Source organism: Fistularia commersonii, chromosome 23 (assembly GCF_037954325.1).
Source record: "Fistularia commersonii isolate RoL2024-O1a breed Wild chromosome 23, RoL_Fcom_v1.0, whole genome shotgun sequence".
Lineage (NCBI taxonomy): Eukaryota > Metazoa > Chordata > Actinopteri > Syngnathiformes > Fistulariidae > Fistularia > Fistularia commersonii.
Window position 1 is genome coordinate 9296400 of NC_141306.1, and position 14984 is coordinate 9311383.

Genomic DNA, 14984 nt, shown 5'->3' on the forward strand with positions numbered 1-14984 from the left:
ACAATAATAATAATAAGAAGAAGAAGAAGAAGAAGTAAATACATACCCTGTATGAATCTGATACTACAAAGCATTCGGGCATCCCAGGACCTCTGGAGGGCTCTTCGTTCAACAGAAAGGTTTCAGTTGCCTGAAATGTAACACAGTAACAGTCATTTATTCATTAGATGACACGGGGGATTTGAAAATCACACACAGACACACACACACACACACACACACACATACATATGCTCACAAACATAGGTATTGTCTGTAAAATATTGGGGATTTTTGCAGTGACCAGTGAATAATCGCATGTTAGGTGTTGAAAAAGTACCAGGGACACTGGAGGTTGCTTTCATCTTAATGTGACGGGCACACACACACACACACACACACACACACAGACACTGTGGTATGCTCTGCCTGCCCGAGGCCCTGACCCCATCACTTGTACAGGAAAGGCTCGCGACGGCCTTTCCCATCCCTGCCTTTTCGCCCGTTTGTTTTTTTTTCTTCCTCTACATGCCTCAATCCATCAGGGGAAAAAAACAGACAGGCAAACACGACGTTTTATTCAAATTGTGGACAATGACGGATCTCCGCTCTCGGCGGAGGCCGGACGACGGACCCGGATCACCCGCGGGAGCCGCGCCTCACCCACCCCGATCCCTCTTGTTGTGCTCTAACCGGTACGAGGCTAAAACTGAACGCATGTTTTGCGGAAATCAAGTGAACCATTTCACCCGCGTCAGGATGCCTCGACTTCGGCTGCTCGAACGCGGCGCGACGAAGAAACAATCCCAGAACTGCAGGTTCCAATTCTTCGCCGCATATCGAGCGGAAACAAAACACGGGTCCCGAGAGCAAAAAAAAAAAAACGGAAACAAATACGGCATCCTAGCAAGTTACACTATTCGAACTGGCATGTGAGGTAAACAAATTTTTCAGGGAATTAAAACAGACGTGAGGTCACGCGCGCTCTCGACACACACACGAACAAAAGACGTGCACGGATACATGTATAAACACACAGCACTATAATAAGTCCCAGACTTGGGCTAACCGATCTGCGGCTGGAGACGCATGGCTATTCATATCCTGCAGAATGAGAGACCGCGGCTCCGGTCTTTTCCTTTTTTTTTTGTTTTTAAACCATGACACTGGAAGGTGCAGCGTGTGATGTCACTCAAACGCTGCCAAAGCAGCTTGATTAGCGTTGGATTTGATGTTAGCGGCGTCCCCCCCCCCCCCCCCCCCCCAACTAGCGGCTAAACAAAAGTAAGAATCCCGCGGGCTGAGAATAACATTTCTCCCCGGCGTCCCCTTCCTGTCGTGTCATCGTCAATATGCGGCGCGGCGTCGGAGGAAAACCATTTAAAACCGAGCGTCCCACTAAATGGCGGCCCTGTCAACCTCCCGGGTCTTCCTGTCGAACTCTTAAACTGCCCGGGCCGGCTGAAGGATATATTTTACTCCGTCGCTTAATCACAGAGTAGCATCGGAGGGGGGAGCGGCACGCCGGTCGATTCCAGTTGCTTCTTTCTGTTTAAATCTCAGTCACTCCGAGTTCAAATGTGACTTAAATTCGTCGTGGCGGAACGCCGTCCGAAGAGGACGCTCCTGCAGGCCGCCGTATCAATTATGTATGTCTTTTCCGATACATACGCGCATTTGTCCGGGGCATGAATAGGCGCGACCCTTGTGTAATTACACCTGTAATAAACTAAAATATCACGCAGGCGATTGGATATTTTAGATCCATCAGCGCCTTCGGGGTACGACGGCTTTTAGATTCTATGCTACTCATTTGGGTATGGATTAAAACATTTTACGGCCCGACCCGTTCTGCTTTTTTATCCGGCCCACCAATCTACTTTCTTTGAATATTTTAATATGTATTTTCAATCAATATTGAATTTAGAATTGTTTTCCTTTTGTTTAATTTTGTATGGATGATGACATGCAAAATAATGTCAGTACATTTATGTAATAATTCATGATTTTAAAGTTGAAATGAAATGCCAAAAAAATTAAATATTTAAATTGCAATTTTCATTTGGTTCGATTTACATGACGCCTAGTTGGCCCGCTCATAAATATTAGACAAGAAATGTGGCCCGCCAGCCAAAATAATCACCCACCCCTGGATTACAATCAAGTATCCATACCAACAAATAAATGCAAAATAAAAGTCACTTCCGAGACTTACTCCAAGGTTTTTTCCCCCCCGGCAGAATCCGTCCAAGTTATAAGATAAGACAAACTTTATTAATCCCCATAGGAGAAATTCCTTTGTCATAGCAGCGTAACAGTTATGTCAAAAAAAAAAAAGGAAAATAAATATGATTAGAAATAGATATAGAAAGAAAGATGATAGCAAGAAAAAAAAATCCACAAAAAATAGACAGTAGACAACATCAACAACAACATCAGGAATAGAAATGGAAAAAACATCAAGAAACAGTGAGGGTGAAAACGTGACCAGAAGTGGAGCACACTTGGCAAAGGTGTTTATTTTGCACGTTGTTTAAATGAACAGTACTTGTCTTGTGATTTGTCTTTAAATTGAATATTTTGATGGGAAAAATCCAAGTAACCATTATCAAAAAGTGATCAAAACCTGAACCTCGGCACTTTGTGAGAGAATTTTTCTCTTTTTTCCTTATCTCTGGGATGGCAGCCGGAGTCTCTTTTGAAAAGGCCGCCTCCCCTTTGTCATGCTCTTCAAATTGTTCTTGTTACGTCGCTTGCCTCATAGCATGACATAATTAAACAACACGCATCATCGCCGTAGCATCCCTTCCACTGCTCTGGCAAGAAGCTAATTTAACATTATATTTCATATTCAAATAATTGGAGTAATAAATAATAATGATAATAATAATAATAATAATAATAATAATAATAATAATAATAATAATAATGATAATAATAAGAAGAAGAAGAATAGTAATAACAATAATAATAACATAGCAAGACGACTACTACTAATAATAATAACAATGATAATAATGCCAAGAATGATGATGATGATGATAACAACAACAACAACAACAATAACAACAACAACAACAACCATAATAATTATAAGAATTCAATGTCTAATAACATTCGACAGTTAATTGTTTACATAGTATATTTAAACGTGTGTGTCACTAACACTAGATAGGTTTAAACAGTTGTAGCGCCGGATAGCGTAATATGTTATATGATGATGATGACGACAACAACAACAACCACAACAACCACAACAACAACCACAACAACCACAACAACAACAACAACAACAACAATAATAATGATGATAATAATTCAATGTCTAATAACATTCGACAGTTAATTGTTTACACAGTATATTTAAATGTGTGAGTCGCTAACACTAGGTAGGTTTAAACAGTTGTAGCGCCGGCTAGCGTAATATGATGATGATGATAACAACAACAACGATAACAACAACGACAACAACGACGACAACAACAACAACAACAACAACAACAACAACAACAACAATAATTCAATGTCTCATAACATTCAAGAGTGAAATGTTTACAAAGTATATTTAAATGTGTGTGTCGCCAACACTAGGTAGGTTTAAACAGTTGTAGCGCCGGCTAGCGTTATATGATGATGACAACAACAACAACAACAACAATAACAACAACAACAACAATTATAATAATAATAATGATTATAATTCAATTTCTAAAAACATACGACAGTTAATTGTTTACATAGTATATTCAAACGTGTGTGTCGCTAACACTCGGTAGGTTTAAACAATTGTAGCGCCGGCTAGCGTTATAGCCTTGGTTGGTGTTTCCTGAAACAGCAGCGCTGTTCACAAAATGGGCCACATTTTAAACTTTTTGCATTAAGTTAATCAATCGATCAATCTGACAGCTGGGGCAAAAAGCGTCAACCAAACTGTGGCGGTGTTTAACAAAGTCGTTCATCATTCTAAAAGAAAAAGAAAAGAACATCAGTACTTTATGTGTGCTTTACCAATGAAAGCAGTTTTCAAAGCTGGTTCCACAAGACTGTTTTGTCAGCGTATTTGAATTAGAAATGTGAAATGGGTGACCGTGACCTGTCTGCGTTTAAATGCGTGCCTCCTCATTCGGCCCAGACTGCGCTTATTCTGAGTGACGGTTCATTTCACGACGGAGGGCGAGAGTGAAAATCCAGATGCCGGTTCCGAGGGGGCCGCGGGAGAAGACGGGGGTACGAGGGAGATGAGTCGGGCGGGGTTGGCGGGAAGCGGCGCTTTCTGATTAACCTTCCCCCCGGGGATACCGCGGGAGTCATGGAAACGCCGTGTTTTCTCAGCACCCCTCGGACCGACCGAGCTCCCAACCGCCACCGCACACACCTTTCAGCAGAAAAAGCAGAGGAAATGGGCCGTAGGTGTACGAATGTGTAAATATTTAAATATTTCGCGGGGGGAAATATGTCAGACGGCGCAGCGGTGGACGCCGCGGGCGGGGGCCGCGCTCTCGCCTCGCGGTCGGCGTCGCCGCCTGAATGAGGCCTTTCTACGACGCTTTTCGACAGGATTAGCCAACAACACCCCCCCCCCCCCCCCCCCCTCGCCCGGCCGGCGGACCGGCTCTGAAAACGGAGGGAGATGATAACGTCACGTCGGCGCCACGCGGCGGTTTAGAATTTCTCGAGAAGGAACAAAAAAAAAAAAAAAAAAAGCGTCCATTAAGCGGTGCACCTCTTGGAGGGCATTTTGGAGACAGTAGACATCGATCAACTCTCCCAGATACCTTTGAAGCAGCCGTATGGAATATTTTTATAACAAAGGGGTTGTATAAATAATTCCATCGTGAAAGGAGGTCTTGCGAGGGGGGAGGACTCGTCTCGGCTCCGCTTAGCTCCGCGGGGGACGGACGGTGGGGGGGATTTTTCGGCCCATTGTTTCTGTTTTCCGGCTTTCCAGAAGACGAAGGCCACCGTTTTCATTGCTAACGCGCGTCGATATTCCTGCCGCGAATCAAACCCTCATGACGCCGGTTTGTATTTGTGTGTGTGTGTGTGTGGAGGGGTCACCTGGTACGTGCGTGAAGCGAAGTTTTTATCAGCGCCGGTAAACAAACTGGCATTTAACAGAATGCTGTGAATATTTAGAGTTTAGCTCTCTGTAGAAAAGGTCAGCCATGATGTTTTTGTTCCATTCATTCACTCATTCACTCTCTATACTACATACGGGGTCACGAGTTTGGGGGTTCTGTTATTTATGACAGCTGTTAAACGGGTGAGAGCTGGGGTGGGTTGAGGCCCTGGATCGATCACAGAGACACAAATACAAACATACGTCCATTCAGCCTCTCATTCACACGTCACCAAAAGACACAACCACAACCACTCACTCATTTCTCTCCACCGATGACCTTCATATCCTCTCTTGCTACGTCCATAAATATTCTCTTTGGTTTTCCTCTAGACCTCCAATTCCAGCATCCGTCTACCAATATATTCACTATCCCTCCTGCGTACATGATCCAACCATCTCTGACCTTCTCGCCGAAACATGCTGTCCATCTGATGGACTCATTCCCGATCTTATCCCAAAGAGAACCTCGCCATCTTCATCTCTGATCCACTCCCTCCTTTACACATCATATCCCAGATTAGATTGATGGAGACAGTATACGTTTCTATACTGGACTGTCTCAGAAAATAAGAATATTGTGGTAAAAAAAAAAAATAATAATAATAACTTTTTCATGATATTCTAATATTTTGAGATGGGATGTTGGAGTTTTCTTAAGATGTAAGCCATAATCAGCAATATTAAAATAATAAAAGGCTTGCATTATTTCAGTTGATTTGTAATGAATCCAGAACACTATGACATTTTTGTTTTTGTAATTGCATTACAGAAGATAAAGAACTTTATCACAATATTCTTATTTTCTGAGACAGTCCTGTATAGACACGTATACTGTGTCCGTCAATCTAATCTGGGATCTGGTCCTTTATGACGTGCACTCGGATACCTCTGCGCACGCAGGGCCAACGGAGCCAGATGTTAGTTAATGTCCCGGAAAGACGATGCTGTCACTGTGTTGGTGAACTCTAGTGAAGCAGGCAGCCATATTTTGTTTGGTCGAGACCAATCATTTTTTAGTGCTAATCCAAGAGGCGCATATAAATATATTCCCAAAAGCCTGGAAGCAGACAGTTGACTCACTTAAATAGTTTGTCCCCTGGGGAGGGAGGAAACAAGCCAACGGCAAAGCAGCCGCTGTCAAAGATGCTCGGGGGTGAAGTCGAGCTCAGCGACAAACCGGACGATCCTCCCATCTCCGATCGTAACCATTCTATGACTCACGGTATAAATCCCGATTCCACCGCGGCGTGAACCTCCACGGTAATCTGATTACGCTCACCTGAAGTTAAACCGGGTGTCCTCAGTTTACCTGTCTCACACTGGTTAGACCGGGAAATCGAGGCGGCACGGAAGGAGCCGTTCATTCATCCCGACAGATTCCAGCAACGGACACGCACGTGGCTATTCATTCACTCATGGGTTATAATGCTAAGCTACGCTCATGGTCGCAAGTGGGGTTGGAGCCAATCCCGGCCGTCATTGGGCCCCGGACCACCAACCATTCACCCTGTCATGAGAAAGAGTGAACGTTTGAGCGTCTCCATATGTGGTTCCGCCATTGATCCAGGGAGAACGCCGCCTCTAGGCTCCGCCCCCAGGCTCCGCCCCCATCCCCGCTTCGTTGCAGGATAAGCAGCATAGAGAATGAATGAATGAATAATCACACGGGTGTCCATTGCCGGGGTCCATCGGGACACGTTGCTACACCACATCAGGAACACATCTACGCTCGGGTTGACACACAAGGGCCCGCCGACACCACCTCCACGCCGCTCCCGCGCCTCGGCTGCCGAGTGGGGATGCCGGAGTTGGCTGCCTTTCACAGCTTCGGATTAATCAGAGCTCACACACTCACACACACACATACAGCCCACCTTGTTTCCTGCCTTTCTCATTCTGTGGTTCATACACAGAACCCACCTGGGTCTGTGCAGTCCTGAATACACTACAATCCTTCAGAGGCGGGTATAGTCAAAATCCCTGATTAGCGGCCCTCTGATCATGCCGCCGCCGCGTCCTAATCATCTGCAACAACGACTGGAGGAGCTCAACAGACTTCCCTCCTTCTTCTCCTTCTTCTTCTTCATCCTCTTCTTCCGCGACGCGCAACTTCGATTCTGCCCACTTTTATTCAGCCCTAATTGTATCCTCATTCTTCGCCCGCTAATAAGCTAACAAACCCGTGCAGATGTGGCACGCGCATCAAAGGGAGGGAGGGAGGCGCTGGGCGGGGGGGTTGGGGGGGGGGGGGGCTTGTTTGTTGAAATAAAAAAAAAAAATCGAAAAAAAATTAAAAAGGTGCGGGGGAATATGAAAGGGGAAAATTTAAGTCGTGTGAGCGCGAGCCAGCGCCACCTCAGGGAGAAACGCTGGGAAAATGTGATATTCTACACCTGCGTAAAGGAGGTGAGGGATGAGAGACAGGGGGTTGTAATTAAAGGTGTGTGTGTGTGGGTGTGTGTGTGTGTGTGTTTGTTTTGGGGGCGCTGGTTTGTTTCTGGGGCTCGCCACTGGTCGTTTTTTTTTTTTATTTAAGCCGTCAGTTTGCTGCCAGATTATCAAAATAATTCTAAAAATGGAGGAAAAGTGTTAAAATCTTAAAGTAATACACTAATGTTTACACAGTGATAAAGAGCTGGCACGGTCCGTTCCATGAATAAAACCTCTAATTCCTGATTGACGCCCCGAAGAGGAGGGTGAGGGCAGAAAATACATGCATTGTTGTCGTGTTGTTATTTTATTTACATTTTCTTTCTCGAAATTAGACTCGGAAGGCAAAAGATACCGACCCCTTCGCTAACAAGGTAGGTTTAGACTCTGCTCCAAGGCTGGGGGTGCGAACTACTTGTGTGTGTGTGTGTGTGTGTGTGTGTGTGTGTGTGTGTGTGTGTGTGTGTGTGTGTGTGTGTGTGTGGTGTGTGTGTCTCACCAACAACTAACTAAAGTGAGCATTGAGTAATGATAGTGTATAAGCCTTGGATGCAAGTCGGATCCACCAGTTTGTTGTATAATTTGATAGTGCTTGAGTGAAGTAATAAATAAATAAATAAACAAATAAACAAATAAACAAATAAATAAATAAAATGTCTTATCTTTGTTGACTTTGTATTTGTGTTCAGTCTGGTTTAATCAGTCGGAGGGTTTTGTTTCCCATTTACCTCAAATTACTGTTTTTAAAGGGACAGCACATTTGATACCAAATGGTGCCAAACATGCTTCAGTGTACGTGCGTGTGCATGTATATGTGTGTGTGTGTGTGTGTGTGTGTGTGTGTGTGTGTGTGTGTGTGTGCATACATTCATACATGCAGGCACAATACATGTGTAAACATAGTCACATGTTTGTCTATGTTTAGTATGTGCATATGAATATGGGATGTGAATGACTGTATATATTGAATTCATGGATATATGAATGTATGTATATATCCATCTATATATACGCATACAAGGGTGTATATATACACATATGTACATAAATACTTAAATATAAACAAATGTATGTCAATATGTATATGTATACGTATGAATATATTCACATATATGCATATTTAAACACATACATACACACATTTATGTACATATTTATATACATGCACAGATTTTTGGAGTGTATGTGTGTACATACAGGACTGTCTCAGAAAACTAGAATATTGTGAAAAAGTTCTTTATCAATTAGATAAAACAAAAATTACTTTTTCATGATATTCTAATATTTTGAGATGGGATTTTTGAGTTTTCTTGAAATGTAAGCCATAATCAGCAATATTAAAATAATAAAAGGCTTGCAATATTTCAGTTGATTTGTAATGAATCCAGAATGTTTGACATTTTTGTTTTTGTAATTGCATTACAGAAGACAAAGAATTTTATCACAATACAATTTTCTGAGACAGTCCTGTATGTGCATATACAAACCTACAAACTGTATATTCGTATTCACATACATACATAACAGAATACATACATACATAACACATACATACATAACATACATGACAGAAAGAACTCCCTTGAGTCCCATCGTATTAAAAGAAAGGCGAAAGTGTCAGTAAAACCAGGAACTACCTGTGAGGCTCACACCTCAACCATCAGGGAATAGAAATGTTTTTCTTGAGAAGTAGAATGTTGTTTTGAAATAAACCTCGGACGCAAACGTTCACGGAATCCAAGATTCCCACGCTTCCTTTTCCCTGTCTATTCAAATGCGAGCACCCTGCACCATCGTGTCACGGGGTCTCCGTTCGCCGTCCCCGTTCCCTCGCATCAAACGCATCACGCAGCGTTACGCCGCTCCAGCAACGGGTATGAAAACTTGAGGGAATCGGCGTCAGCGGTGTAACACGTCTGCCGTCGGACCGGAAAAAGCGCTCCGAAACAGCACGGCTTATTTCTTTCTTGAGATATTCCGAGAAACCCGTCTCGTGACCTTTGCCGGGACGAGCTGCAGAGAGTTTACGGACCGGCTGCCATGTTGGCTCCAGTTTCGAAATCCGCGTGCTGACAGTCGGCAAGCGAAGCGTTCACTGCAGCCAGGAAGCGTCCGTGCAGTCGTAGGCGGCCTGCCTGTATATATATTCTTTTTTGGTTCACCTCCTGGCGCAGCCATCGAGCGTCCAGCCCTGTCGAGCGGCGATTTCCATCGCATCGACAAATCGACCCTGCGGACGCACGGCGGGGCGCCGCGCTGGGAACAAGTGAGTCTAATCTAACCCTTCGGTTTCCACGTGTTCCCTTCACATTTTAAAATGTGGAGGGGAGCTTTCCGGGCCAACTGTTTGATATTTCAATACCCCGGACTGGCAGCCAACACAAAGCAGAGGAAGCTACCCAGAAGATCATGGAAGCTCTCCAGCATTAGCTTAATATTCAATTTAGCAGACTATTTATATGCTACTATAACCTCAGTGGCTTCCCGATGGGATGTACCACAGCTCGAATGCTTCCCCTGTGTGTCTGCTAACTTCGTTAAGTAACCGTGGTCACTTCCGCAACTACAGCACGCTACATGCTACATGCTACATGCTACAACATCCTGCTGTAGCATAACAAACACGCAGATCAATAATCCATACTGCCAAGGGGTTGTTAAGTGATACATCCATCAGGGGACAGTGCAGAGGTCAGAGTTCACCAGAGTTACGATTTCCGAGGGAACAACAAACATGGATATACTGAGGAGGAGGCAGCGCAGTAGGCAGCATTAAAAATGGCGCCGTACGGACGGAGAATTCTTCGCCCTGGTTAAACCGACGCCATGTTGTATTGTTTCCCTCGGTTGCTGTTGTGAGTCGGTTACTCGCAACAGCAGGTCACCAGACTGGCCCTCTCAACCGCTCCTTTACACCGAGTTAAACCTGCATCGTTGTGCCAAACAACAGGATCCCGTTAGCCAACATGCTAAAACAGTCAACGCAGCTCTGGAAGAAAACAAACAAAAAAAAAAAAAAATCCTCAAAAGTCGCTTCCCGAATCCATCTGGACTCGCCGTTCTAATATTTATGCAGTTTGACCGTCTATCAGAGTTTCCGTCTTTAAATGACGACACGCCGCCGAAGCGATCACGGCCTGCTGGAAGGCCGATTTATTTTTCCAGAGAGACATCGAGGCCAAGACAAACATAATGGCATAATATTCTGTATACGTTGAGGGATGACATCACTGGCAGCCAAGACCAAGAGGGAGATATAACACACACACACACACACACACACATACGGCTTGTTTGATCATCATATGGTGAATTACGTGCACACATGACACACGCAGACACGCTCGCACAGCTTTTTTTTTTGACCATCATCTGGTCGAATGTACGCACATTCACACACCGACAAACACACACATACACACACTTATTCATGCCTGACTAAACACTTCATGCAGTTCCTTCTCAACTTAAGCATATGCAAACACACACACACAGAAATGCCTAATCAAGTTCTTCATATAACAAAATTCCCTCTTAACTTCTAATATGCATATGCACTCACACACACACACCTACACACACACACATATATATATGCTCAAAAAAGCTCTTTGTGTTATCAATTTTTAAACGTATTAAATGCATGGACACACACACACACACATACACACAGAAACATATATATATATATGCCCAAATAACCCCTTCATGCAATTCCTTCTTGACATTAAATGGATGTGGCGCACACACACACACACACACACACACACACGCACGCACACACACAACCACATAGATAACTATGAAGAGAAAAATACAAATGCTTTATTGTGTGTCTCATGCAATTTCTTCTCAATTCTCTGAGATGTAAGCAAACACATACACATACACACACACACACACACACACACACATAAACAGAGAGCGATAGAAATGCCCTGGGAAGAACTTTATGTTGTCATTTTTTAACTTATGAGAAGCACACACAATCATAGAGTGTGTTTGCGAGAGAGACATACAAATGCCCTTATAAAAACTTTATGTAATTTTTTAACTTATGAGATGCAAACACACACACACACACACACACACACGTAAGCCCAAACTCTTACACACACTGCAGTATAAATCAGCCTCAGCCTCCACTGCCCATTTCTCCTTAAAGTATAAGTAAACACTCAAAAACACGTCTCCATCTGACATCCAGGCTCATTAGAAAGCTCTTCATTTATATTGAGTAAAGTGTGATTTGGGAGCAAACACGTGTCCTTGGACACTTTTCCCCTCCGCAGAAAAATATCAAATAAAGTTCCAGGGGTATAAATCATTTCCAATGAGCCGGGTTTCGGTGTCAGGGAGAGAGAGGGAAAGAGAGAGTCGGGCTTAAAGTGGTGCCCTCAAGAGCATTCCCGGAGAACTACCATCAGACTGACACGCTTGGCAGGTATTTACTGTAAGTGTGGGGTGGCGGCGGCGGCGGCGGCGTTGGGGGGGTTTGGATCGCTGTAAGCGGGAGAACTACAAGTCGAGATAATCCCACGTGAGGGCCCGTTCTGGATTCCGCACCGAGATTCTTGAGCGGCTGCCATGTCGGCCAGGACGCCCGGTAAACAAATAATTATTCATACTAATAACCTTCCGTGTTGATGTGCAAAAAAAAAAAATAACAACAAAAAAACGAGAAGCCGGCGCTGCATCCGAGCGGCTCCGAGGGGCCGCGTGTGGGAGGTTCCCCCTAACTGCCTTTTCGAGCCAAAAAGAACATTATCTGAGAGCTAATGATGCGCCGGGTATACACTCATTTCACCTGCTTACTTATTTATTTACCATGCGTTCGAGCGCGTGTCTTTGCACCGGGGGGGAGTTTTGGCGTTGGCAGAGCGAGGTGGGGATGGAAATAGGAAACGCAAGAAAAGGCCTCTGAGGCGAACGAGGAAAGGAGGGTAGCGGAGGAGGTGGAGGGGGGGGAAGTTGACCCGGTCAGCTCTCTCAGACTTCTGCCCGGACCGGGGCGGTTTCCACGCAACGGCACCCGGTTGGTTGATCGAACGGTGGAAAGTTTCACCGGAGGGTAAAAGTTTTTGTCGGTAGGTGGTGCAGCTGGGGGTCGACATCTGCATCTGCAGAACCTGAAGGCACATCCAGGTAATTTTATATATGAAGCTATGAATGGCCTAATAAAGGCTGGGGGGAAAAAATAAAAAAAGAATAAAACTTATGTTCTTGGACACCGATTGGTCCGGGAGGCCGGATGTGAATTTTGAAAATTAAATTTTTGAATTTTGGGTTAATTGCATGGACTGGAGAGTGCTATTTTTCCAGAAAAAAAAAAATTAACAAATCAAGTCTTATTTTGAAAGAACCCGAGCTGTCCTTCATTGTAAACACACACACACACACACACACACGTTCACAAAGAAAAGAAATGTAAAAGAAAAGACAAGATTATTGGTTTACACAGCACGTACCATTTTGGGGTGAAAAGGTGCCAAAAACTCTCAAAGAGCCATTTTCCTCTCAAAAGTTCTTCCAGAAAAAACAAGAAAAAGTGCAGGAGAGAGAGAAGAGCCGGCCTTTCTACCGGAAATAGAGAGAAAGAGAGAGGGGGAAAAGAAGAGGAGGCTGCCGCGGCGCGGTGAGCCGCTCCGCCGTCGTCCGACCTCCGGTGCTCGGCCCCGGTGCGCGGCGCTCCGCCGATCCCCGGTCATCCGCCGCCCAGCGCGGGCAGCTCTCCGCGCTGCACGTCCGGAAGGAAGAAGGAAGGGATTAAAAAAAAAAAAAAAAGAACACACACGCACACACACACACAGCCGGTTGTGTTCACCGATCCGCGGTCGCCGAGCCCGGGACAGAGTGAGTCCGACGGCTGCGCACCGACGGTAAGCCAACCCCGCCGTCCGCCGCCGCCGCGCAACAAATCAGCTGTTGCTCCGGTTCCGGTGCTCGGGGAGGGGTGTGTGTGTGTGTGTGTGTGTGTGTGTGTGTGTGTGTGTGTGTGTGTGTGTGTGTGTGTGTGTGAGGGGGGGGGGTAAAAAAAAAGCCCCCCACCCCTCCTTCTCCTCCTGGGTGCCGAGCTCCTTCCCTTCCCTCCACCTGTTCCACATGGGTGGGAGTAGGTGTGTGTGTGTGTGTGTGTGTGTGTGTGTGTGTGTGTGTGTGTGTGTGTGTGTGTGTATGTGTATGCGGGGGGGGGGGGGGGGGGTGCGGTGTCACAAGTCCCGTCGGTGGGTGGATGGGTCCGGGGTCGTGGATGGGGTTCTGCGTGGGGGGTCACCTCCGTCTCCGCACCTGCTGCAGGACGCATGGAGGACGCCCCGGGGAGTTGTTGTTGTTATTTTTTTTTAAGTAAATAAAATTTGTATGGGGGGAAGGGGGGATGAATTATTAATAACCGGAGCGGGTTTCGGAGGCTGTCGTGTTGCTGTGAGTAAACCAGGGCGGCAGCTGGGGGGGGTGGAGGGCGGAGGGTGGAGGGGGGGGGGGGGGGTAAGGGAATTAAATACCGGCTCAGGGTAAACCGTGGACGCGGGGGTGGAGTGGGGCGGAGTGGGGTGGAGGGTGGGGGGGGATTAGTGGGTCCCACTGGCAACTCCAGGGGCAGCTCTGGGGCTGACAGATGGGGGAGGGGGTGGGATGGGGTGGGCTGGGGGGTAAACAACCCTAAATATTTCTGAAGGTGAAAACATTTTGAAGGAAAAACGCCCCTGTGACGTTTATTACCACGTAATAACACTGTAACTGCAAGTCTTTATTGTAATAACACAATATCAAGGGGACCCAAGTGGTTTCAAATGCTACATATTATCATTACTACTACTATTTTTATTATCATTAATGTTTTTATTATGGGATGGACCAGTTGTGACTTTGCGTCGTTTGATACCCATTCAGCAGGTGCATAGCGAATCCCGGAAGTGACGTGTTTTAAGGTCAAGTGCTTGTGTGTGTGTGTGTATGTGTGTGTGTGTGTGTGTGTGTGTGTATGTGTGTGTGTGTGTGTGTGTGTGTGTGTGTGTGTGTGTGTGTGTGTGTGTGAGTGTGTGTGTGTATGGGGGCCAGCCAACCTTTACACCCCTCCCCTCCCCCCCACGGCGGAAAGCTCCAGGAGGAAGCAGCCCACCCGGATATTCGATGCGGTTCTCCTGTTTCCACTCTAATAACGCATAAAAATCACGTCACGCAAAATTACCCGCGTGTCACGGATCCGAAATAATCGTTTAGTTTATTACCGTGTAACAAACGATTTATAAAACCTTATCTGAAGAGGCCTTAATGATTTTGTAATAAAAAACGTTACCTATTTAATAAGCACCTCTTTTAAAAAGCGATTTGTATTGTATTTTAAATTCTGATTTTTTTTTCTCTAATCCTCATTATATTTCCTTATTTTGTCATTATTGCCAATTAACGTGCAATAACGGGAGAACATCTGCATCAGCAAGTGACTCAAATA

At 45.2% G+C, this 14984-nt stretch overlaps 1 protein-coding gene across 6 annotated transcripts in view; it reads right to left on the reverse strand.

Moving 5' to 3' along the window:
- nfixb (nuclear factor I/Xb) overlaps positions 1 to 13491 on the reverse strand; it is a 132374-nt gene extending 118883 nt beyond the window's left edge. For 4 of the 6 annotated variants that reach the window (XM_086170276.1, XM_086170271.1, XM_086170274.1 and 1 more), the window contains exons 1-2: positions 13000 to 13340; positions 47 to 130 (exon numbers count right to left, since the gene is read on the reverse strand). In XM_086170276.1, coding sequence (XP_086026402.1) covers positions 47 to 130; positions 13000 to 13002 — 87 coding nt within the window. In that variant the 5' untranslated portion in view covers positions 13003 to 13340. The other 2 variants (XM_086170277.1, XM_086170269.1) reach the window with 1 other exon arrangement.
- Between the last annotated feature and the right edge of the window lie 1493 nt (positions 13492 to 14984).